General features: G+C 42.3%; 1 protein-coding gene across 1 annotated transcript in view; it reads left to right on the top strand.

Annotated features, from left to right (window-relative positions):
- LOC119122293 (LIM domain containing preferred translocation partner in lipoma) overlaps positions 1 to 25,840 on the top strand; it is a 63,422-nt gene that overhangs the window by 13,591 nt on the left and 23,991 nt on the right. The window contains exons 4-7 of the mRNA XM_037250624.1: positions 4,317 to 4,358; positions 14,747 to 14,934; positions 19,159 to 19,262; positions 20,798 to 20,920. Of these exons, the coding sequence (XP_037106519.1) occupies positions 14,751 to 14,934; positions 19,159 to 19,262; positions 20,798 to 20,920 (411 nt within the window). The 5' untranslated portion in view covers positions 4,317 to 4,358; positions 14,747 to 14,750. The remainder of the gene's footprint in view (positions 1 to 4,316; positions 4,359 to 14,746; positions 14,935 to 19,158; positions 19,263 to 20,797; positions 20,921 to 25,840) is intronic.

Raw genomic sequence — 25,840 nt, 5'->3', positions numbered from 1 at the left:
CTCCTTTCAAGGGTGAAAAGGATTGTTTGTGAGAATCGTGTTGTTTATCCTGCTCATTTCGCTAAAATACAATTTTAAACCCCAAATGCATTTTTAATTTTTTAATCTTATTTTTACATGATATAGATTGTTTTTAACTGAAAAGCCCAAAAGTTGTGTGGCAGGTTAGTTTTGGGCGGAAAAACAATTGCGTCACCTTTTTCCATTCCAAGGCAAATGTGGTCGGTGTGAGTTAATTATCACATACTTTTGACGGCAGTTCAGTTAAAATGAATTTTTACTTGGTATGTGTGTGTAACTGGTTTGGAATTCTAGATTTTGTTTTCCTCCAGGCCAACTAGTTCATATTTTGAAAGTCGGCGGCTAAACGAAAGCATTCTCTTGAAATCGCTGCATCAATTCCAATTTTTAGCAAGGTTCTTTTAATTAACAGCAATTTGTCTGGAAATTCAAAATTCCCACTACATCATCCACAAACTTAATCTGGCCTCACTCGTCCTTAATTTCAAGACGTTGGCAAGTCGTCTGAAAAGAAATCTCAACAAGTCAACAAATTAATACACGATTAACGGGAGCAATTACACCGCCGCCGATCTCGCCTCAGCTCAAGCACAGATTATCTGTATGTCATTAATCACTTTAAAGGTTGTGATTACTTTCTGTTTTTCCCGCTTAAAGTCATTGCTAGCCCTTCCCAAACAGCTATTTACCGTTGAGGCTTTTCGGGTGCCGATTTGGGATTATACGCACACGTGCCGCCATACGCGGGTGGCGTATTTCCATTTATTCCTCTTGGGCTTTAAGCACTTTTGAAGGATTTTTGGATTTACTCTGTTAACCCGCAAGCCGGTTGGGCTGATTTAATAAACTCAGAGGCTTCATGCTAGTGCTACCTGTGGCCTCTGTTTTGTGCCTTTACCCTCGTTTGTGTTGCTATTTACAAAATGCTAGTCGTTGTTGTTATGTTGCTATGTGGTCGGGCAGAGAAGATGAAATGAAATATGATCCACACGTCTTGAGACCGCTTTTGGGGAGTTTTGTAATAGATGGTATTTTTTTTTGTAATTTTCTATTACCAAAATGCAACACAATTTGGCATATATTAAAGTTCGGTTGTATTTTTTATTTTTATATTTAGGAGCATGAAGTCAATCTTACAGGAACAAAAAAGTAAATAGTCTGAAGAAGTTAAAAAAAAAAAGTTATCTTCTAATATTAAACTTGAAATAAAACCAAAGTTACAAGAATATTTGTAATTTTTGTCAAACTTTTTTTATTGAATATTTTTGTCACAAAGGATGCTCAAGTTTTGGCATTTTTGATTCCAAAAATTGTAATTTAACAATGAGTTTTTTTTTTTTTTTTACAGTCGCTTTGCCATGTGTCACTTAGCGCTTGCAGTCAAAATGAAAAAAAGTTCATATCAGCCAAGTCCTCTGGTGCACATTTCCACTTCCTGTCAACGAGCATTTTCAACCAGTCAAGGAAATGCTTCGTCATGAAGCCAACCGTCCCGGACAGCCCAACTCGCGCTGTGCCAAAAATGACATTTCCTGCCTCCTCCTCCCCTCTCGTTTAGCTCGGGATGCCGCTAAGTGATTAAACTGAGATTAGGCAGCCGGGCCGCTGCGGGCTAATGGGAACACACTTTGCGCTGTGTGTGACTGATACACTCTCCGATGCCAGCCGCTAAACACTCTCAAATGACTGTGGCGGCCTGTTGCCAAAAGAGCGTCATTTGGAATAACAAAAATTATACACAAATGTTCGGATGATAGAAACTGAAAAAGAATTGAACGACACGCTATAATTTCCTGTGAACATAAAACATTTTTGGTCTGTTTTTTTTTTTTGCGCTGACTCGAAATGTGTCAACATCCGTCACCGTTTTGACACGGCAGCAAACAAGACGAGCGTACGTATTTCAATCGGTTCAGCGTCGGTGGAATTAATTGGCGTCAAGTCCTCCGTGGTTCCCGAATGCAATTACCTACTGACCCAAATCATTTTCTTATGTGTGTGTGTGTGTGTGTGGTGCTATGTTACACCCAAGACCAAAGTCCTCACATGGTGTCTATACATCATGGCGGTGCACCGCTTTATGTCTCGTGTTAGCCGGCGCTTGTGATGTAAGGCAAGCATTTATCACCGGAAAATGTTTCATCCGACGATTATTCTTCCACCGGATGTAAAGTCTGTAAAAGTTGGATTGCATGAATGCAGTGTCTTACTCCTTTCCTCACTGGATTAAACCTGGCCTGGGGAACTCAGGCATTCTTTTTAACTTCAAGAGATTGTGTATGTATCTGTTAAGAAGAAGCTAACGCTAAAAGCTAAAAAGTCAAATATTTCAAGTATCATGAAAATGTCCCATTGCTTCGTGTCGCCAAAATTCTAGAGCTGTCTGAAGGCATCTATTATGGAAGACTGGCTTGTCAATCTCGATTCATTTGTTTTTAGTTTGTGGCGCCTTTATGATTAACCTAATTTTCATTCCTCTGTGGCCTAAAACAAAACAAAACAAACAAAAAGTCAGCCGAACTGAATGGAAAGCATTTCTTGGTGGCGCGTTCTGACGCCGCGTTGTTAATGCTGTCACAAGTGTGTGACAGCCGAGTGCGGAGCTTCTTCTCATGTCGCGTCTAATCGCATCTTTTAGCAGCTTGTCACAGAAAATGTTTCAGTGACGGATTAACCAATTGTATACGCTGCACCGCATATGTTGCATAATTGCCGTTGATGTCAGTTGAGTTCAGTTGTCTTCGCGTAAATTGAGGCGTCTGGCCGTATCTGGGCCTTGGGTTTGACTCCTATGTTCGAAACGAAAGACATTTGTTGTTGTTGTTTGGATTCGTCTGCTCTGTGCCTTGTGTCATTGACAAAGTGGATGTAAGCGTTCTCGTTGGCTGCAACGAGGCTAAAAATACACGAGCGCAGTGTTCGCCAATCTATGTCTTTTTCATTGGCTCTGCTCGAACATTTCCAGGCCCAATAAGACTTGTGCACAACCTTAGGGAGAACGTATCCGCCAAGGTGCCATGGCCTATTTGGGAACAAAAAAAAAGGCAAACAAACATCAAATGTAGTTTGCAAAAATAGCAGAAAAAGGAAGACGACAAAAAAAGCATCATTGCTCTTAGTAATGAATTTTTTGGTCAAGGCTTTCGAACGATTGTCCTCTTTCAATTCTCGAGCAGAACAAGAAAGACCCTTGTACATTGTATTTACTCGGTGACTCGATAAAAATAAACTGCAGCAATACATTTTTTGGGTGTTTAAAAAAAAGCCTTGTGCTGTACTTCAAAATTACTTGTTCTTGATTATAGCCCAAAAAAAAAAAAAAAGGTGAAGACATGAGTGGATCGCTTTTAATAAGAAAGCATCCAAGGTCCAATTGGAGTCCCGCTGATGACGAAGATGCGTTTCGTTCAGAACTAGTCAATCCATGTGCCTTGGCACATTATCCAAATGGAGCACCAAAAACTTTTTTGCTTGTTTTTGCTATGCTTGTCAAAAAAAAAAAAAGAACACTACTGTTTTGTTTCCCAACACGCAAACAAGCAAAAAGTTAAGGAAAAAGTCTCGCTTGTCAGAAAATTATACTTGCAAAAAAAAAAAGTGCGAAGGAGGCGGCCTGGATCACATCCAAACTGGCGCCCACCAGTAATTACGATGCGAGTACAAAGAAGAAGAGGATGCACGCCGTCCTAAAGGGAAAAAGGGGGAGTGTAGGTGTATTAATTCCTATTCCCGCCTCGCCTTACACAAAAAAAAGAAGACCCACCCTCCCTTTTTCCTTCATTTTAAAGAAAGAGGAAAAAACAACTGTCACGTTGACTGACGCCCATCGTGCGGAGCATCCGCGTTACATCCCATCGTCGTTCCCTGAAGTATACGCCGCCGAGCGGGGAAACTGACACTGTCAATTTACGGCAACAAAAGGCTTCCTCAGCGAGAGCATCGCGCATCTTTTTGGGGGGCCCTGGAGACAAAAAGAAAAATAAATAAAGAAATCACTCCGCCCCCACTTTTACCTGCATCCAAAGAGAATGTAGGACATTTCGCTGCGCCAGAAATAGCAATTTTGCTCGCAATTATCTGTTTCAATTTATCCCCTCCAGTCAAAAGTTGCTTTTTAACTTTGTTTGCGTTGCACTTTAATGCTAACTCGGCTAAGAAAAAGCGCCGAGGCGAACGCACGGGAGGCAAACTTTGGCCACCTGAGATTGGACAACACTGATGAACAAACGACGTCTTTTCTATACTCGTGTTGTTCCCCAGCGTGATACTGAATTTTTTTTTTCTTTGTCTTACAGGTGCCGCATTGTGTAATAACTCGCCTGGTGGTAAAAGTTTTGGTGAGTTTTTATTTCTTTCCTTCTTTTGTTTACAATATTTTGATTGGGTTCTCAGTAAATCCCAAGTAATTTGTCATTTTAAATTTTTTTGTAAGAAGCTCCTGACTGAACAGGTGCGAACAGTTTTTATTCTTTATTCTTCTTTGCGAAAAGAAATGACACAACTAAAGTGATGCCGTGCCCTCTTTGTAATATTTGTTTGTACATATTGTGAGTGTAGGACATCATGATGTATATTTGATGTCATATTTTGGTAACATTTAAGGGGCATGATTTTTTCATTGTCATCCATTATTCACTGCATCTTTTCGCTTTTCATAAATGGCCTTCACGAAACTTTCGACCCTTGGTGCGCTGTGATGATAATTTCTTTTAATTTATGCAAAAACAACAAACACAGAATTCTACAGTCTGTTTTAAAAAATATTAGCTGTGAGCATTGTAAAATACAAATAAAATATCTCAGAAAACAAAACGAATTGTCATCAAGGTGAAGGTATTTTTCAAGTTGTAAAACGTTACAATTATTTTAGCAACTAAAAAAAATTGTACAACATAATCTTTATGAAAAGATGAAAATAAAAACATTGGTGTGCGCAAAAAATAATTAATTTGATTAATTAGTACATGATTTAATTTGACGATTGCACAAAACATTCAAATGTAATTTGCACATTTCTAATGCATTTGTTTCAAACGTATGGAAAAGGTTTTCCCTGTACAAAATAATCCAAATTCAGAAAAGTGTCAAAATGAGTCCACTCCTGTTAATATGCAATTGTAAAAGTCACAAACCACTCTCCCCTTAACTTTGCCAGCAAATATGATAAAAAAAAAAAAGAAGTACAAAACCACCACTGATGAAAGATGAAAGCTATGGCACAAAGTGGCTGTGAATGCCTTCATTACAATACAATCTTGTCTCCCCCCCTTCATTTCACACACTTTGATAACCATCTATGTTCCTCCTCGAAAATACCGCTGCACCTCTTCTTGTAAAGACTGAGAAAAAAAATGTGTGCAATTATGTCGTTAGGGTTAAACATGGTCGACTGTCATTGCATTCACCTCGCACTCGCTGACCCAGCTAAGTTAAAAGAAGAAAGAAAAAAAAACATTAAGCGAAACGCAAGTGGCTGAGAGTTTCATTTGACAGCCACGGTAATAACAAGCTCGGTCCTGAGCTGTTTTAATGTGTTGAAAATATCCGCAGGAGCATCTCTGCATTCCCGCGGTTGCTCCTACGAAAAAAAAAAAAAAGTGGAGCTGGAAAAACGTGCCAGCGATGGATGCTTGTCGGTTTTGCCTCCTGGGATTCCTCACGATGGGCTGGATTTCTTCAAGTTACCGTCCAAACCCCGCTGCCCACTTGAATTTCAAGTTGACGATATTTAAGCGTTTGGGCTTGTTTGTTGACTTGTGAATGTCTGTGATTATGGAATTGTGTGATTGCTGGGTAAACATCTTTTCATCGATGTACTTTTAAGTCCCGCTTCCATTCAAGCTGCCGTTCTCTTTGTAATCTTCTCCTACCTGTGAATTTACGCTTATGTTCCCTAGCGGGCCCTGAAATTTCACCCAATAAACGTCGTGAAGTATATCAAATTGTCACAGTGGATGCTCTAAATTGAAATAGCTCTGAAAGATGAATTTGTGCAATATTTCTCAAAAGATGTCGCAAACATTACTTATGGCGAAGTGCTGTGAAGAACGTTTTACAAATACCGCCACACTTAGGCAACTCCAAATCATGCAAAATCCCTAAAAAGCTCACGAAACTCCTTCCAAATCGTCTAAAAATCACACAAAAATGTCTTTGTGAGGCGTCTTCAAATCTTGTAATGCCTTTTTTGCAAAACATCTGTCAATTCCACCACACCTCTGACAATAACAATTTCAAAGCAAGCTCTCCGAATCTCCATGAAATCTCAGAAAATCTTGTGCACAACCTGATTATCTCAAGAGGCCTTTTCAACATTTTCAAAACGACTACAAATCTAACAAACGTTACAAATGATTCGAGTTTGTGGCTCACTCCGAAATGAACACATTTATTGAATTCAATCTTAGTAGACTTAAGATAGTCGTCCGCCGTTCAACGTCCTTTGTTTGGAAAGGGGCAAAATCCGACAGCCCGATTGTCTTCAGGCACAAGGTCATGGGAAACCCCTGCAAATCTTGTAAAACCAGTAAAAAAAAAATCCCCAGAGACATTTTTCCGTCGACTTGAACTCTGTGAACGTCAAATTGTCACACAAGTGACAGGTAAGAATGCTTAAATGTGATTTTTCACTTTGCCCGTGGCCAAGGACAGACTGGGCCCCAAATTGAGTTCAGGAATTTGAGATGTTGAGACATTTTTTTTTGTTCCTCCTGCCGTTGACAGAGATTTTAGATCTCAGAGACTTTAAAATGTCAAATTGACACTTTATTAAATATAAAAGAAAACTAAATTATGGCTCACTGGACTAGATTGCATTGGACTTGAGGTTTCACTCTACAATAAACCATGACATCATCAAAAGACCACGACCCGACGAGACGAGGCGGTCCTGAGCGTCTGTTAACGAACTAACAAACGTGCCACTATTTGACACGATGCCTCCGGTGTTTTTGCGTTCACCAGCGTCTGTTTAACAAAAGCGCCCTGATTGCTCTGTTGCCGGCACCGTTTGGGATTTGGCGCCTCATTAGCATCACATTTGGCACGTTTGGGATGAGTGAGGCGGGCGGGCGGGCGCTAATGTGCCGCCATGTCACTGGGGTAATCATCGTGTTGATTTTGTGTTTACTCCTTTTAGATTTGCTTGCGTTATGCGGCAAAAAGGTGGATTTGGAACTCATTCGGAACCACTCTTCCGAAGATTTGATATCAATATTTGATTTTTTTTTTTTTTTTTTTTTGCTCCACGCCATGGTAAGCCTTGTTCTACTTCAAGCGCGACGGCATGTTTTTGCGCGCGAGGATCAGGCCTGTTTTGAGCACAAAGTGCGGAGCTTAGGTGCGGGAATCATCATCAACATCTTCCTCCTCCTCCTTGCTGAGGAAATGGAAGAGGTGCGTAAAAAGGGGTAAATAAGACACGCTTAAGGATGGACAGATGTGATTAAGATAGGCCGCCGTGATTAAGAGGCTGATATAGATAGCGCTCGGATAAACAGCCTGAGCCGGGAGTCAATTAAAGTCCAAAGCCGGCCAAAAACAACGAGTTTAACTTTTCAATTAATCTCCTTTCACAATGCTGCGGAGTGAGCAGCGAAGCCAAACAGCTGGAAGCTTCCAGGCCTAAGACAAAACTCTGACCTCAACCTCCAGATGCTTTTAGGCAAACAAGATTTTTTTTTGTTTTTCTTCTGTCATCTCTTTGACACAACGCATCGGAGCAATAATTAGTTTCTCACAGAACCGGGATTTAAATGCAACTGTGTGTGCTTTGGTGAGCCACATGCTGCTTCACCCAATTCAAAGCTAAATATCATTTCATGCGTCGGCCTATTCTGCTAAAGCATGGCAGAAGACCGGAGTTGTTTTGTTGCAGCGCGAACCGGTGTCGGATTGTTTGAGGGGCGGATTAAACCCGGTTAAACCTTGCGTCGGGCCCGCAGCGATAGACATCTCTGCGAGTGCTCGCCTTCTGCGGATAACAAGTTAAACACATTTTAACATCCGTCATGGCAGAAAAGCAGCCGAGTAAAAATCCACAGGAAGCTCGCTGGTTCATGCAAAGGTGAGCTCAAGTATTCAGGTGGGTTTAATACTGATGCAACGTTACCATACAAGACACTGATCAAATAAATGTAATAAAATTACTTTTTTTTTTTTTCGAGCTCCTTTGGTTGCCCTCCAAAATCAGATGCTTGTGAAGTTGAAAAAGAAAAAAAAAAAAGGCACCCAGTGGTAAGCTTAGCCACATGCTATTGTGTGCAAAAAGCAGTATGAGGAAACCTTGGCGCACTGTGACATGATGGAAGTTTTTTTTCTTCAAGCTGCCTCGAGCTGCTCATTGTTATGTGTCGGCCGTATTCTTTCTCCGAGAAGGGCTGGAGAAAAGCAGCCATGCGGCTGCCAACTTTTCCCAAGCACAAGTTCAAGTATGCGGTAATAAGTCGAGACGAGCGGATAAATCAACCTCGCTGGCTTTCATCGAGCCACGTTGAGATAACGCGGACGCACGCCATTGCTATGCAGAAGATGAGCGAGGCGTCTCAAGACGGTTATATTGATGCGCGGTGGCCTTTCTTTGTCTTCTACGGTTGGCATTCTCTTCCTCAGGTCATTCATTTTCTCTTCTAGTCCAGGTCTTACTTCCAAGTTTATCTTTTCTTCCATCGATTGCTTTTTCTTCTTTGTTCATTTGTCTTTACCCCCGTTTGGGTCTCTTTTTTGTTTTTGATGCTCTTAAAGTCATCTGTAGACAAAGTGCCATCGAGCAGCCGCCTTGCCAGGGAGGAAAAGGATTACACGCCCGAGCCAAAACAAGTTTGCACAGACACCGGAAACAATACCAAAGCTATTGTTGTCTCCAAACATTGGCTCTATCAACTCTCTAATTGCCAGTGATAATAGTTTGTGTCATTAAGCAAAACCGGAATGGCTTTTTAGCAGCATACGGCTGAGAAGAAATCCAGAAATCCACACTAATCCGCCAGTCTTGTATCGTACACTCACCACGGGGATTATACGTTCCCACTTTCCCCATGTTTACCTCCTTTAGCTTAGCATTGAGCCCAGTTCCCTTTCAGCAAACGTTGTTGTTGAGCTGCGTAGCATCTGGTCAGCGGTAGTCGTTCAAAAAAAGAAACTTGTTTTTCACTACTTTGGCTTAAAAACTGTAAATAAACAGTAAAGCTGACCCCGCCGTAGATAAGAAGCAATGAAGGAGATTTTCTTTTTGTGTTTACAGATGTTCCGCGCGTAACGGCGCGCTACCAATCAGTTTCGTACAAAGCTTGCTTCCAAGGTCACGTTCGGTACGAAACAAGAGCAGGTTTGTACAGTATATGAAGAAACAAATCATAATAATACAAACTGCTAGCTGCAAACAAAAATTCTCTTACACGCTACGGTAAATATGGTAAAACTTCAAACGGACATAGTAATCGTCTCACATTTCATTCTGCTTTATTGATAAACACTTTTATCCCTAGCGGATTCGCTTTCCTTAAGCGGTCCACTGTGCTTTGATGCGCTGCACAACATTTGAGCGTTTGACTTGTTTCGCTCCGAGCTATCATCATCAGTTGGTCTTTGCATCCCAAAAATGTCAATGGGCTGTTTTGCCCCCCGCCCACTGAATTTTCTTTGCCTCAAGAGGACTGAAAATTAAATTCAAAAGTGTTAATCCGGAGATGACAGCGGTGACAATGACAGGACATTATTTAAAAATTGCTAGCAGCTACGTGTGTTAAGGCGAGTTGGGGTGGAGGGGCAAATAAGCAAAACAGTACTTTGGTTCGGGAAGAGGTTTCTGGCAAAGACGAAAAACAGTAAAGCCTATCTGGAAGGGAACAACATTGCCTTGAATTGATTAAATGTCACATCAAACCAACGTTAATTACTCTCATGGTGTTGTCCTGAAGCTTGTTATTAGCGCATTTCATAATAATAATAATTCAATAAATTTGTATAGCGCTTTTCAAAAACCCAAAGACGCATTTATTCTTCGAGCTACCTGGATGCTAACCTCTTTGAAAATTCAGCCCTTGAAAATGGTTTAATATGGCAAGATGAAATTTGGTAGGCAGGTCTGTCATGATTAGATGCACAAAGAAAAAAAAAGCTTTGGAAGCCATCCCTGAATATACAAAGTGGCTGTTGAGTTTTAGGGTCAATCTTGCCACGCGAAAAGCTCCATATTTTTTGTTTTGCTGAAGAAGTTTGATGACTCCTAAAAACAAGTAAAGAACTGGAACTGGTCGAAGTTGAGCGTAACCCCGAGTAAAACTTTCTAAAAAGTCTTGTTTTGAAGGCAAAAAGTGTCAGGTTATGAATTTGTGTCACGAGAGGTGTGGCCTTAATTTTCCAACCTTTCATGTTTTCTGCACCTGAATGTTTGGCATGCTAATCAGGCGACTCATATTGATTTGCAGATGCCTTGGTTTGTTTGTTGTCGGCGTGGCGTTCGCGCCTTTAAAAGAAGAGCGCAATCCTCGGCGGAGGCTCGCGGGTTTGCGACGCGATATATTTACAGCTGTCACTCAGCGACCTCCCGAGACGCGAGCGAGATCGACTCCCGAGACGCGGCGCACTTATCAAGGAGCGAGCCGAGCAAGCCCGTCCCGTTTTTCTTTTTGATTCCTCCCCCGCCGATGCCGGCTGTCAGTCAGCGTTAAAGTCACGTTCGGCGTATTTACAGGAACTAGTTTTGCTACGCGCCGTCATTAGGGAGCAAAGGCCAACTTGCGTCAACAACATTGCGAGCGTTTTGTCAACAGGTTTTTGCGGTGACGATCATTTTAGTTTTTTTGCGGTAGACAATAATTGAGTCAATTAACACTTCATTCATTGTAATATAATTGCTTTGTTCTGCTCTTCAGTTTTTATTTGCGTGCCACTTATGAGAAAATTACAAACCCATACAACTTTTTAGAAAACCTTTTCACATCTACTCGCATTTTTGTTTGACAAACTTCAGGCTTCCGATAAAAAGTTTTCAGTGTAGTTCCAAGCGAGAAAAGTAAAGTAGTATCACAAGTTTTGTTGTCGCGTTTGTTTTTTGGGACACTGTAAAAGGTGACGCTAGCCGGCGGCGTTTCTCGTCGGCGTTGTCGTGGCTGCTTTGCGTCAGCCGTCCGCTAATTCGGCTCACACCGGGGATGACTGCGTGCAGGTGTCGCAGGTGAAGCGTGTCACAGGTCGCCAGGCAGACTTGTGGTCACAGCTTCTCTCCCCCCTGAGGAGGTGTTGAAAAGTTACAGGAGCTCCATTCAAGTCGACACCCGTAGCGTCTAGTCACATTTATAATGCTATCGACAAATCAAAGGTTTGGAAATCTTAGCCAGCCTACTTGATTTTGTGGTTTTAAAAAAAAAAAGAAAAAAAAGAAATTAACTCATTCACTACCATTGACGGCTTAAGACGTCAAATATGCATTTTAACCGGGTCGGCAGCGAACGAGTTAGTTAATGATAGTTTTTATGCTTGTAGCCGAATTACTGCGACCTCTGACTGTGCGCAATCAAGCATGCGCTCTAATCCCCACCCTACATGTTGTATAGGGATAAGTACTTTTTAAAAAATATGTAATAAGAGTTAAGATGTCTTTTCTTACTTTCTCACATTGACATGCGACAGCATACAAATCCCACTTTATTTTTTATTTTTTAGGTCAGGACAAGAAATGTCCTCAGAATTCCCAAAACATTATAAAACAGGTTATACTAAGATGGAAGTGGCCACTGATTTTCTACTTGTCATTTTTATTGCTTTCAGGCAGTCTGTAAGGTTTGCAATGCAGTGTTTTCAGGAGTTATATTTCAGAACACCGTGTTTGACTTGGCCCGTGGTCTGACGCTGTTGTTGCCTCGCCTCGATTAAACTTTTAACACCCAAAAGGCGTCCTGAACAGCTCTCCGTGCTGTTGGTAAAACACCGCCAGTCAGTCAGCTTTTGAAGGCCCTTCTGAAAAATCTTTGCGAGCCACGACGACCACTTGACCTCTTTGCTCCCGGCGGTTGTTGTCAAAAGGCTTTGGGTGGTACGATGACTGGAAATAAGGAGAAAGTGTGAGCGGGCGTTTGTATAATGTCGCGTTAACCCACTCAGCCATTCAGGCGTATCCGAGGCGGCCACCGCTGCCGTGGGCTCGCTCGCTGGGATGGGAGCGTTGAATTTTTTAGAGCTTCTGCTCGCCTGGCTGAGCGGCCTCCGCGCTTATTGCGTCACCGAGCGTGAGTGCTAATCCCGGTCACCCCTCCCAGCCCTGTTGAGGTGGTACGACAACGGTGTCTGTTTTAAGTGATGTTTTGATCGGTGCCTAGCCGAGCGAGGCAAGTCTACTCCCGGGACAGAAACGCAAGGTTTTTTTTGGGTGGGGGGGTTCGTCAGGATGGCAGCAGCCCATCTAAGCGGCATCTCGGAATCATCCCGCCAAAGAAGTTTGGCTGGCAGGTTCACGTCTCTCACTTGAAGACTTGCTCGAAAGCTCGTCATGCCCAAAAGAAAAATGTTTGACAGTGTAGCTGAGCATCCCTCTTTGATGGCTTCCGTGGTGGCCATGAAAAATTAATGCAGCAGAAAAACACCTGCAGCGAGTTCCTCAACGACAAGCAAGAGAGGGGAAAAAAATAGCCGAAGTTGGCAGCTAAAAGTGGCGGCGAGGCTAACTGGAATGAAAATGTGGATTTTTCTTGTTTGTTTGTCGATTCCCTTGTATGTCGTTGGGAGTAGCGGTGCTTAGTCATGAAGAATCCACGCCATCCAGGCTCACGCGCTCCGTCGTTTAATATAATCTTCCTCGGACATGCCTCCATTAGTTCGCCTCCAGATAAAGTGACTTTTAATGAGTCTGACCTCTAAAAGTGGGACGCCACCTAGCCTTGTGCTTACGAACACGAATCACGGGTTGGAAAATGTTCCATTGATAGGGGGATATTATTTAATGCAACATTGTGCTGTGCGTTAAGCCGGAAAACCAAGCGCAAAATCGGTAACTCTCGTCGGTGCGTATCGTCAGCTCAGCGTGTCTTAAGAACCAGATATTTCAGACAAGATAGACACTTGGGTTGTTCCTAATATTTTGTTTTTTATAGTTGAAACTAGGGTCGGCGATATGGCCTTCAAATAAAATCCATTTTTTTCTCCCTCGCAAAATCGGATTCTCTGTCATAACAGATTGTTTTACCCTTTAAGGAGAAAAATAAACAAATTCCGATTCGGTTATTTCAACTTGGGGATTTTTGTTTTTGCATTTCAATTATTTGCTTCACTTATTCTGCCCCGCCCCATCTCAGCCATAACTATCAGTTTCCACATCTAGACTATAGCATTTTCCACATTCCCCAAATTGCCACATTTTTCTGTAGTCCACATTTCCCACGACAAGATAAAAAGTCCCATTCCGTCATCACATCTCTTCTCTTAATGCCTTTTTATTTATTTTTTTTGGTCATTGTTTTCTTTTTGTTTGTTAAGCTACCGCTCCATCCCAGTAAGTCCCGTTAGCTGTTCTATGGGCACCATCACATCATTTGTTAGCTTTCTGGCACTGACAGATGTTTGGATGGCTGGCGTGCCCAACGCGCATGTTAGCACCCGGTAAGCACAAAACGACGACACGCTGTGATTGTACACGGCGCGATCAAAGCCCGGCGCCTTGTATTGTACGCGCCGCGCGGCGCGGCGTGTTGAATGTGCCTCGCGTCTCAGATCATTTTCCCCTTTCTTCGCTCGCCTCTTTTTGGTGAAAGGCGTGAAAGGACAGGTGGGTGTGAGACATCCCGCGTTAAGATATCAAACACGAGGAGCCGGGTTTTCAGCTAATATTAAAAGATGATTGTGCGTGGGCCTCAGCCGGAAGAATGGAAACCTCCCAAAATCAGTCGCTGTCGTGATAAGAAAACCGCACAAATAAGATGAGAAATGGAAGAAGAGGAGGACGACAGGAATTTTGCCGTATAAATAGATGAAATAATTGATGTGATTTTTTGGGGGGGGGTTAAAGAAAAAAGGCTTCTTGTTGATAAATATAAACAAACACGTTTTTGTCGATCAATTCAACCTCCACTGCTACAGTGTTAGGGCCGAATAACCTGGGAAGAAGTACCACTCTTCTTTTTTTGTTTTGTTAACACTGTCCTCGCTGGTATCCTTGAGTCTTTATCATCAATGTTCCAGTTTTGGAAAACATTTGTAATAGAGTTGTTATTGATGTTCCTCGATCTCCATCGTTTGTTAGCATGATCGTAGCGACAGTAACTTAGCAACGGGAGAGTTCAATTAAAGATGAATTACAAGATTTTTTTTTTGAGAACTGCAACCAAACACAAACCAACGCAAGTGGTTGCAGCAGAATTGCAGCATTTTTCAATATGTTTTTATTTCATTATTTTTACTGTTGTTGTTTTGGTGAGTTCGCTTTTGTCTCTCATTTGATTTGTGGGGCTTTGTAGCGCAAGAGAACAAGCAACAAAAGGTTTGGCACTTCAAAGTCATTTTGATTGTTTTCTTGTTCCAGGCTTTTTGGACACATTCAAAGGTGTCAAGATCACAAGATCATTTCTTGCTTCTCAACTTGTCTTCGCCACTGACTCGATAGTTAAAAAGTTCATTCAGGCATCACGCCTTCCTAATTACTGTTGGTGGGGGGACTTTTATGCTCCAAATTATATAACATTTAATTTTAATATGTGATTTTTGTTTTGGATTTTCTTTTCTGTCTGCTCACCAGAAGCATGTGGAACGCAGGCAACAGTGGCGACGGCGGTCAGGTGACCGCCAGGATGGAGACCACGCCGTCGCCGGGTAGCGCCAGCATCTCCGTGTCGCAGCAGCAGGTGCCCAAAAAGTTTGCCCCGGTGGTGGCGCCAAAGCCCAAGTTCAACCCGTACAAGCACGCCACTGACACCGATCCTGCAGGTAAACGCCACCTGGAAACTTCATCTGCTATCACATTTATGCTCATGCAAATGTGAGAGTTGCGCAATCGCATTAGTCCCGGTGTCACAGGCCAGATCCATAAAGGACACTCCGCAAATAAGAGTCACTTAAAGCGACCCATTAGGATTCCTTGTTGAGCGAGCAGCCCCTTGAAGCTAATTGCTCAATAAAGAGAGTGGAAGTGTTGCGATTAAGCCGCTCTTCCCGCTGCTTCTTCTCTCAATTAGCGCTGGCGGCTTCGAAGCCCGCTGATGTTAAAATGGACGCCGCCGCATGCACGGCACGGACAGGAAAAAGTCACAGATGTGTGACGTCTTGTTCCACTTTCTCTCATCTTCACCTACATAAGAATATTGTTGCACATCCGTTTTTTTTTTAAAAATGTTTTCTATACTTTGAAATCTGTGAGGGGAGGGCCCCCATGTGGCCCGTGGGCCGCTACTTGATTACCCCGGAGTTAAACCCTCAAATCTGTTGTAAGTCATCTTGAGTCGTCGTCTGGCTCACGCTTCCCTTCCCGCTGGGAATCGACACAAGTTCTCCGACAAAAAGATTTGGAGTCGGCGGACCCCGCTAATGGCCTCAGTGAAGCCCCCCAAGCAAGGCGAGACAAAGGCGGCAGTGAGGCGCGCTGCCAAATTGACTTGTCTCTTAATTTCTATGCTAATCCTCATTTTTACATCAGACGATTGATAAAAAAAAATAAATGCGAGGGATTAATGTGCTCATAAAGACGTCTTATCTTTTTGACAAGTGTCTGCAGACGCTTACACATGCTGTCACTTTTCATAATAGTGTCTATGTGCTAAGAGTGATCTGTGAGATACATTGATCAACTCTAAAAACACTGTATTTACTGGTATTAAAAAAAACAATTATGTAAATTAAAGAGCAGATATTTGATCACTTTCCGGCTCACAAGACAGACAAAATGTTCTGAGTGGCGAGAATCAGCTGCCGCCTTTTTTATTTTTTTTATTTTTGAAGCGCAAATCATCATACTTATAGGATCTGTTTTAGTCCAGAGAAGACAAAAGTTAAAAAAAAAGAGAGAGAGAAAACAAAAGTGAAGCTCTTAATTAGCGAGATATCTCCGGAAGAAAACGCCGACTGATTTTATGACATTTTAGTCCTCTCAAGTGCAGACAAGGCAGGAGGATTTGGGGGTACTTTGGAGATGTGAAACAGCAGCAAAGCCCTGGAAAAAAAAAAAAAAGAAAAGAGAATTCCCTCCGGATGAGAAATTGAGATGGAGAACAATAGGAGGATTATTTTATTGTAGCAGAGGGGGAAAAAAAAAACAAACGTTGGCAGAAAAGGTGAATGCCTTTCAAAGAGCAGCCAGTCTCTTTAGCGGAACATTTCAGACGGGTTGAAACAAATGACGGCTGTGAAATGTGCGCTATGCGTGTCGACTGTGTTGTGTGTGTGTGTGTGGAGAGAGAGAATGTGTCACAACATGAAGCAGACCGCCATCATGCTGGGAAGGTGCAATGAAATTAGACAATTGAAGTGTTACCTAAATGTGTAGCAATGAAAGTCTTTAACAGGGGACTTATTAGAGCTTCCTGTTTTATGGCGAGCCTTCAAAGTTTACCGAAATGTTTTATAATTTTGGGTCGCCGGCCCGAGTAGAATACATATTTTAAAATCGTTAGGCTATCAGATTAGTTTGTGATGGATGGACTTTTGGAAACGAGGAAAATGACTTTAAAATGGCCACGGCAAAGCAAAATGGCTGACTTCCTGTCCATATTTGGGTATGGCCTATTGAGACATTTTTATAGGTCTACTCAAGATAGTCATGTCTCACCCAAATTTATGTTGCCAGGTCAAACTAGCTTTGGAGACCAAATTTGGAGAAATTATGAGTGACTCTTGGGAACGACTACCTCAAAAACAAAAATGGCAGACATCTTGTGTTTTTTCAGGCATGGCTTTTGTGAGTCTTCAGTGAAGGTACAGCAATGAAAGCTTCAACCCAAAATGGCAGTCTTCTTGTGTCTTACATAGCACACTTAGTTTTGTTTTTTTCTGGAACCACTTAAGACTTTTTTGTGTGGTTGATTCATGATAGACTTGCCAAATCTCATGTTGTGAAGTGAAACTGGCTTCAGGGTCTAAATTGTCACCATTTCTTTTCCTTCTGGCACGTGGTCACTCAGCAATATTAAAATCAGATGAGTCCTCATTTTTGTTTAGTTTTGAACTCCACTTTTCAATTGAAACACTTTTATTGCTCTTGTGTAACTGATTGTCATCAAACGGGGCGAACAAAAATGCAGTCACAAGGCAAAGAAACATCAAGGGCTTGCGCTAATACACACAAAATGAAACACATCTTGATGTGAAAGCCGCCAGGCGCGAAAGGAGCAGTCTCAACGGGACGGCCGAGACTGCTCGCCGGTGGACTTCCTGTCAATCCTCCCGGCGAGGTGCGCCAGGGACGGCGACTAAACACTCGCTCGCCTCAGAGCAGGAACGAAAAAGCGCTTATGCAATCGCTAAGCGACACTAAGCCCACAATTAGTAAGTTGACTCACAAGTTTTTTGCAAGTTTTAGAGGAAAAAAAAAAAAGAGCTTGTCAGATGTTTTATTTTTCAAACTTTTTTTTTTAGTATTGCTGCTGATAATCACCGCGATATCATGTGGGGCCACTTCCTATCAACAAATCCGTTTAGCTTGGGGAGGTTGTGAGGGGGGGGTGCTAATTGTTTTGAAAAAGACGACCTTGTGATAGCTCTTTCTTTGTCACATGGACCTTGTGAACAATAAAAGTCTTTTATGGGTTTTGATAAATGTTTTTTGTGAAGCTTATCTTGTAAGAAAAAATATTGAAAATTATTTTTCTACTGTTGACTAACAGCAGCGGTTTTAAAATGACCAAACAAAGTAAGTAACAAATAAACCAAGTAATGGGCCAATCAACAAACAAAGTAAGAAATGAAATAAATTACAGGAAAAAAAACTTGCTAACATAAAGCTAACTGCCAATGCTACTAACTACAAACCAAGTGCTAAAAACGCAGTAAAATGATGAACCAAAAGGTTTTGGGATTGAAAGCTTCACACATCTCGTGTTTATTGCGTAAAAAAAAAAAAAAAAAAAAAGCCGCCGACGCGACTCACTCAAAATGAATTCCCACATGGTCACGAGTGCTCAGGACACGAGCAATTAGAACCACGGGGCATTATCTGTCTACTAAATTAATTTGCCAGTCTGCCTTGGATAAGCGACACCGACGACATCAATTAAGACGTAATGAAATTCGTCAAAGTCTCGGAATTGGCACCAGTTCCCGTTCATGTCCGCCTCATGTACCATGATCCCGCCGTCTTAAATCTTACTTTAATTTGGCCACGCAACTCCTCATCCCGTCTGAAACATGTGGCCCCCGCCGCAATCCTTTTGGATTAGCGCCGATTTAAGGAGTGCAAATTTGGCTCATTTCCCTCGCCCCTCAAAAACACATTTGACATTTCTAATCTAAAAAAAACAAAACAACCACCTTAGATCCAGATTATCAGACTACTACTACTTCGTTAGGCAAATTGCGACAACTCTTTCAATCAATTTATGCGACTGCAGACAATCTGCCACAATTTATGGTCTTCTGTTTTTTCGGGTGAGACCTCCAGCGTCTTTGTCTCCCGTCTACGCTGTATAAATCTCAATGTAGCAGGACGCAGGTGCTGATCCATTTTTGCAGGGCAATATTTACTAAAGCGAGTAATCGACCTTCAATTGGGCCAGTCTGGGGGCTCATGTGGACGTTGGCTATTTTTGATAGAAATTCAAATTAATAATGTCGGCATTTTCTCACTGCTTTTGATATTATTCACTCATTTGTCAGAATGTTTTGTTCCTTTGTGTAACTGCGGTTTGGGGCTCTGTTAGTTTCGTAAGCCTTTTTGTGGCTTCTCGCATTCCGTCTTAACATCAAGCGAGCGGACTTTCGAAGACCAAGTAATGTGCTTTAGTGAAATGGCTCTGTTGAGTTTGACAGTAAACTTTGCACAAAAGCGCTTGAAGCGAGGACACTTGACCTCGCTTTTCCAAGAACTCTTTGCCAAAATGCACGTGGGAGAATCTTTTCAGCAAGTTTTTCCCTGCAACATTAGGTCAAATTATAAATTTTTACAATGTCGAATCAATCCTTTGCTGAAATGAATCTTAGATTTTGTTTTCTTTCCCTCCCTAGCTGACTACCCTCCTCCGCCGCCTGCCGCTGATTCAATCCGCTCTCCGCCGTCGTCGGCCGCTTCCTACCCGCCTCCTCCGCCCGCCAACTCGTACGAATATCAGGTGAGAACCGCCCACCCTCCTCATTTCTGTCCGAAGTGTCAGCGAGGTATAGCGGTGCGCCGCGAGCGTGGCGCGCTCCCAAGCTCACGCGGCGGGGTCCGGCCCAGCACGCGGCCGATCGTCCGCGCTGACCTGCAGCCTAGCGTGGATACTTTGCAGCTCAGCTCCACGCCCGCAGCCATGAGCTTGAACTCCAGCACCCCCATGCACACACACAACACACTCACAAGCAAAGTTTCTCAGACTGAAGGCTGACACCTGTTGGTGAAGCTTAGTCATTCCTGCCTCGTTGGAGGAATTTACAGAGCACAAAAGCAGCCAAAACAAAAGACGACAATATCTCTGGGGACCTGAGGGTAAACAAGAGGAAAAAATGAGCACAAAAGGAAATAAAATTTAAAGAAAAGTTGCACCAATGAATGAAAAAACGCTTTACTCTGCTGAAAAGAGTGTACGAATGAATAAGGATACAAAAAAAGGATGACAACAGCTAGATTGAGCCAAAAAGGAAGCACAAAAGGCAGCGAAAGAAACACAAAGGCAACTTTTCCACGTCTTGAATAGCGCAGAAAGCAAGAAACGGCAAGACGTGTGAAAACTGGGGATCAACAAGGTCAACAAATAAAAACTCTTTGGTGGGAAACAAAACAAAGAGAAGTGGAAAAAAAAAACAATAAAAAAAAAAGACAACAGTCAGAACTAGCTGAGGAAAATAAGGAGAAAAAGAGTCACGAGGACGACGAGAACATCGCTTTTTGGAACTTGTCGATAAGCGGGGAGAAGAGAAAACCGCCAAATGCACTTTCAGAGGACAAAAACAGCGTCATGGGATGGACAAGGACCAAATGGCAAACAAACAGCAAAAACAAAAAAGCTGGCCATGCGACTTGAAGAACGTGAGGATCAAAAGGAGAAAAATGGCACGAAAAAGCAAAAGACAGCATTTGTCCAAGCACGGTGATGAATTTGATTGCAATTCGCTGGGAAAAACAAAAGGCAAAGAGTGCAAAAGCAACAAAAACACGATAATGAACACTGACCGGAAAAAAAATAAGCACAAAAAGCAACAACAAATGACGGCCGAGCACTTGTTGGAACCTGGACGCAATAACAAAGGACGTCAAGGTCTCGTCGTACGTGCATGGCATTCCATTGTGATGCGTAACCATGACTGCGAAATAATCCATAATCATCTTTTGATAATTTGATGTGCTGCTTCACAATGATTCGCTTGTGACCGGTGTTGCGCAATCTCCAGTCCATTTACGTAAGCTTCATGTTATTTTTGTCCATCACCACGTGTATGATAATTGACAGTGACTCACATTTATTCACATCGGCGTGTCACTGTTTGGCTTCATCTAATTATTTTTTAATTCAACTTTTTTTCTAAAATAAGAAAAATATATTTTTTTTTTAGCAAGCCCATTACTATATATTTTTTATTTTTTTATTTTTTATTTTTTTTGGGAGGTATCCTCAACAATAAAAAAAAAAAAAAATCATCCAGAACTGCAATTCTTTTTTTGTCACAGACGAGAGGACCCGAGAAAACGCTGGAGGAGCGACGCTCCAGCTTGGATGCCGAGATCGACTCTCTCACCAGCATCTTGGCCGACCTGGAGAGCAGTTCGCCGTACAAGCCGCGAAACACTCAGGTAACCCAAACACCTCCCTATTCCGTGCCCCCCCCCCTCTGAAAATGTGCCCCAAGATTTGAAGTGAAATCCGGCTGCAATTCAGCAAAGTAGAATAATTGTCGGAAAAAACCCAACTTATATTTCTCCTTTAAAAATCCGAAGCCCAAACGAGTCCTGGTTTTGTTTGGCAATAACGACTAAATGTGCCTCGACCTACATAAACGAGTTGACTTTTTAAGGATATTAAAAGAAAGTCAAAGCCTAGGGCACAAAACGAAATTGTTTCAATCAATGTAGGACAGATGCGTGATTTAGATGTATTAGAAAAAAAAAAGGTCACGGGTAACTGTGGCGCGTTAAGAGTTGTGTGCATAGTGTATCAAAGGAGGCATAATAGCGTACATAGTGTATATTTATACATGCGTACAAAGTAACATGGTTGACGTAGGCGGACATAAATAATTGATAGCTTTTCATTTAGCTCCCATTGAACTCTGTGGCCTCAGACAGTGGAGGAACTTCATGCACGAACAAAAACACGAACGGTTTAGTCGCAGCCAACATTTCAGGAATTCAGACTTATCTGTTCGTGTGCAGTATTTACATTTTAATTCATCGACAAAAAAAGAATGATGTTTTTTTTACAGAAATGAAAAATAGCATGTGCAGTTATATTTAAAGTTTCATTTAAAAAGATGATTACAAAAAAAAAACTTTCAATACATTTTAATAGTCAAATTAATAAAAATATAACACGTTTTTTTAAATGTCATTAATATAATTAAAAAAAAAAAAAAGTATCATTGGAATTAATAAAATCACATAAAAGCAAACCAATGAATGAAACAAGTGTATCAGGTGAAATTAAATATGTGTCATTGTTAGGTACATGAAAATCTTGAAAGTTGTACCCAAAGTGCTTGAAAAGCACTTGAACGTGACTTTATGAAAAGTTTATGGAGTGAAAGCTTAATGGCGGAACCTGACAAGCACGCTTCTTTCTTGCTTACATATAGCTTATCTTTTTTTTGTTTTGTAAATAAAATAGTGCATAGCTTAGTCGGGAGAAAACACGTGCTATACCGTATTAGCCAAGGAGACCTGAAAGCTTTTGTCAACATGCCGTAAAACATTGATAGGCACCTGTCCAGGATCTCGCGCGCAGGTTAGCGTCTGTGCTAACTAATGTATGGCCGACCTGCTGCTTTTTACCTGTAGTGGTTAAAATGTTTTTTTATTTATTTTATTTTATTTATAGCGACTTCCAAGCTGCCGCCAACATGCCTGCGCATGTTTTAATCATGAAACGTGGAGAAAATGTAGCTTTTTTTTTTTTTATTGTACAGTACAGAATAGAGAGACTAGTAAAAGTTTCTAGAAGTGTGCCGTGAGGTGTTTTAACCAGTCAAAATTCCTTTCATTGACTTCGCAGATGGTCATTTTCTATTTATATGGGGGGGACTGTGGGCTCTGTAATACTCCCTAGCTCCGCCCCTGGTCATGGTAACTCAATAATGTAACTACTCCATTTTACTTTTGGTCACTTTGCTCTTAAAACAAAAAAAAAAGACATGTTAGGGACAATTTAAAGTCAAGGTTCCTTTGTATTAGGAACTTAGCGGTATACGCAAGGATTGTAATTGTAGCAGATGAACTCACCTTGAAGCATCTTGGCCTCGCCGCGACTCCGGCTGGGTGATTTACGGGCAATTACGAAGCGGCCCGGTCAAAATCAATCGGTCGACCAGCGCACTCCGGCGGGAACGATCTTGCCCTGACCAGCAAAAAGGTGCTTGGTGTAGCCGTGTGGTAGACAGACAGAAACAATCGTTTCGGACAGCTAGAGTATGATGCCATGAGATCTACCTACTCTGGTGTTTAGTGTACACGAGGACAATCCCAATAGCGCGGCTTTTCCCCTTCCCTCTAAATGTTTCCCTCCGAGAGTTTCGCTGCTCGGTTGTCCGAACTCATCATCTCTGTTTTGGTGAGTTAACAAGGAGGCGAGCGCCGGTGTCAAAATAGACTACTTGTCAACCCGCTGCGTTAACGCCGCCGCGGCTACGCGACGCTACCCGACACTACGCTGACCTCCTGCTCGCATCCTCGCTGACCACTTGTGATTTTTTTTTTTTTCTCCTCGAAATCAAAGACGCACTTGATGTCTGGTTGGTTACTCAAGGTCAGTGTTAACCTCACATGGGGGTTTTGTTCCAATTGCGTGTTCCATTTTTTTTTTTTTTTAGCTTTTTGTGGATTGGGACGAAAACAAAATAGAAACAGTTGTTGTTGAGCTGCTGTCGGCCACTACTCGCGCCCAAACGCTCTCAGACTACAAACTGATTCAAAAGTGTGATACGATTTAATTTTCAGAAACAATAAAACTTGAATAGTAAAGAAAAAAAACCTACTTAATACATTTTTGTATTTGTTTGCCCAAATAGCAAAGGTAAAAAATAAAAAGACAAATGAAAAACATTGAAATTTAGTTCAATATAAATAGAATTTCTTTATTAATGAGGTATTTGTGTGGTTACATTTTTCAAGTGCTGGATTCAGTCTGGAAAACAGCCGTTGTTTGTCCTTAAATTGCGCAACCCAATCAGCCAACATCATCATTAGCAACCTTCACCGCTATGAAATCAAAGCCGTGTTCTTTGTTCCTCACGTACAAAACTATCTCATAAAGTGGCCTGAATCTTTCATTAATGCGCCATTCAGCCAGCCGCGTGTTTCTTCCGCCTGTTTAGCAGCATACAACCTTGTAATAGTTTTGTTTTGGACTAAGTGCTCTCCCGTGTTCGTTCATATTTAAGTTTGAAAGTGAAGTCGAGCCGTTTGACATAACTTCTGCACCCAAAGCTCGCGTTTGAGGCTTCAAACTTGGCTTAGGCTTTCAAAAGGACCCAACATGACGATTCCTCGCCCATCGTTTTGTACGCACTCGGAGAGATGCGAGCATCCAGACGGCGGATCACATCCCGCCACGGAAGACGCTTTGACGGACGCGCCGTGACGCCGTCTCCCCCGGGACATCTCGCCGAAGCCATCCAACATCTCTCCGCCATTTCCAGTACTCTGTTTCTGTCGGCCTGTCACGCTCCCGACATGACATTAGCTCCGCATCGGGCCTTTTGACCCCCGAGTATAAATATAGCGTGTAAGGTAGCCGAGCGGACTGTGATGCACAAAGACAACTGGACTTCTTCTTTGTGTGCTCACTTACACATCAGTGCGCTTGACCGATTCGCCGTTTTCAAATGGTGATACTCACCGTCGGCCAATCGGAGGATGGCGGCCGTGTTTAGGTCCACACTAAAAATCGCAGGGGACGAGTACTGATGCTAATTCCGGTTGTTCTCTCTTGCTTTTTTTTTGTTCTCAATTGAATAAGTCTACATCATTACGAGTTAAAAATAGAGCGGGAATCTGCAATCCCCGCCACTAACGGAGTCGTACCAACAGTTTGCCCGCGAGTCCAAATGGGTGTACCACATAGTTTACAGCTGTTGATGTTGTGACATTTCATATGAAGCAACAAAGTCAAAAATCTCTGACTCACAGTGTCAATGTCATCAAAGTGCGTAGGTGCGTCATAATTTACAGTGACAGCAGTTGACGTCAAGCCTGTTAGCATTGTTTCGAGGACTTTTTTTTTTTTTTGGATGTAAAGAGTGAGGTTAGCGGCTGCGACCCTTGTTTGTCATTGGCCCGGCCTGTTTATCAAAGACAAAAAGACGGTGACTAACAAACGTTGACGGAACAATGCGAAGTGCTTCCCCATCGCCCCCTCTGTCACCTCGAGGCTAAGCTACGCTAGCCCGCAGTGCGCCGCCCCTGTCAAAACTCTGAACCTGCTGCCGGATTGACCTTCCAGTCAACGGCCGCCGCTGGCCAACGTGGCGTCGTGCAAACAATCAAAGGCAAAATACAAAACGTGAGGACATTACTGGCATGCTGCAACCTTTATTCCAGCGACTTAAAATGGAGTGGAACCCGCAACACAAGATGTGAAGCATTTCACAGCTGGAAAATGCTTCACATCTTGTGTGATGCCTTTTCGCTTAACACAGTGCGCCAACCCTCAGCCCCGGCGCTCTGAATTCACAGTGACTTTTCTGACAAGTTGAGTGTGAAATTTGTCAGAGAGTCTCCTGAAAGCCTTTTCGACACGTGAGGGGAAGATTAGGAGCCACTCCAGCAGCCTTTGGGGTCTGTTCGCTTAAAACTGTTAACTTTGCATTTCAAATCACCAGGGTGGAGAATTCATCTTTTTCTTTTTTAAGCTTTAGGAAAAAGCCTCAGAGAAAGGAAGCCCTGCATCTTTTTTTTTTTTAAGGCACATCACAAAAATTTGCTTCTTTACACACACAATGCTTTTGCACTGTTGGCTTCAGATTAGCTTTTGGAGCCTTGTCCAAACTGTGCGGCCGGTCTCGTCGCGTCAAGGCCGAACGCATTTCAAAATGAAATTTCGGGCCGACAAAATAAAAGCTCAGGAAGAAGCAAAATTCCAACAGTTTGTTGGATTCTAGCAGTTTTAGAGGCTCATTTGTTCAAAAAGAAAACTCTTTGTGTTCAAATATCCGCTCGGGCAGACATGCTATCTGCGCGGGCGGATCCTAAAAATGTATCCCGCTCGGCAGAGTGACTGATAGTGCGCATTTGATTAGTTTCATCACATTCCGCCGGCGTAATTGGTAGAAAATCTACCGTCGCGCCATAATTATTTTGGAGGGGGCCCCCTCAATTTGCATTAGCCGCGGACGCGCTAACTTAAATGCTAGCTCTGGAGGCCTGAAGAGATTAATGAATAATTGCCACTGTTTAAAAGCCATGAAAGATTTAAATGAAGTAATGTCTCTTCCTAAAGGGCACAGTGGAGATTTCACCCCATATATATGCAGGAAAAACCCTCCAATTTTTTTTTGCCTTTTA

Source organism: Syngnathus acus, chromosome 4 (genome assembly GCF_901709675.1).
Source record: "Syngnathus acus chromosome 4, fSynAcu1.2, whole genome shotgun sequence".
Classification (NCBI taxonomy): Eukaryota; Metazoa; Chordata; class Actinopteri; order Syngnathiformes; family Syngnathidae; genus Syngnathus; species Syngnathus acus.
The sequence above is the reverse complement of the archived record's forward strand: the minus strand, read 5'-3'. Positions and strand labels throughout refer to the sequence as shown.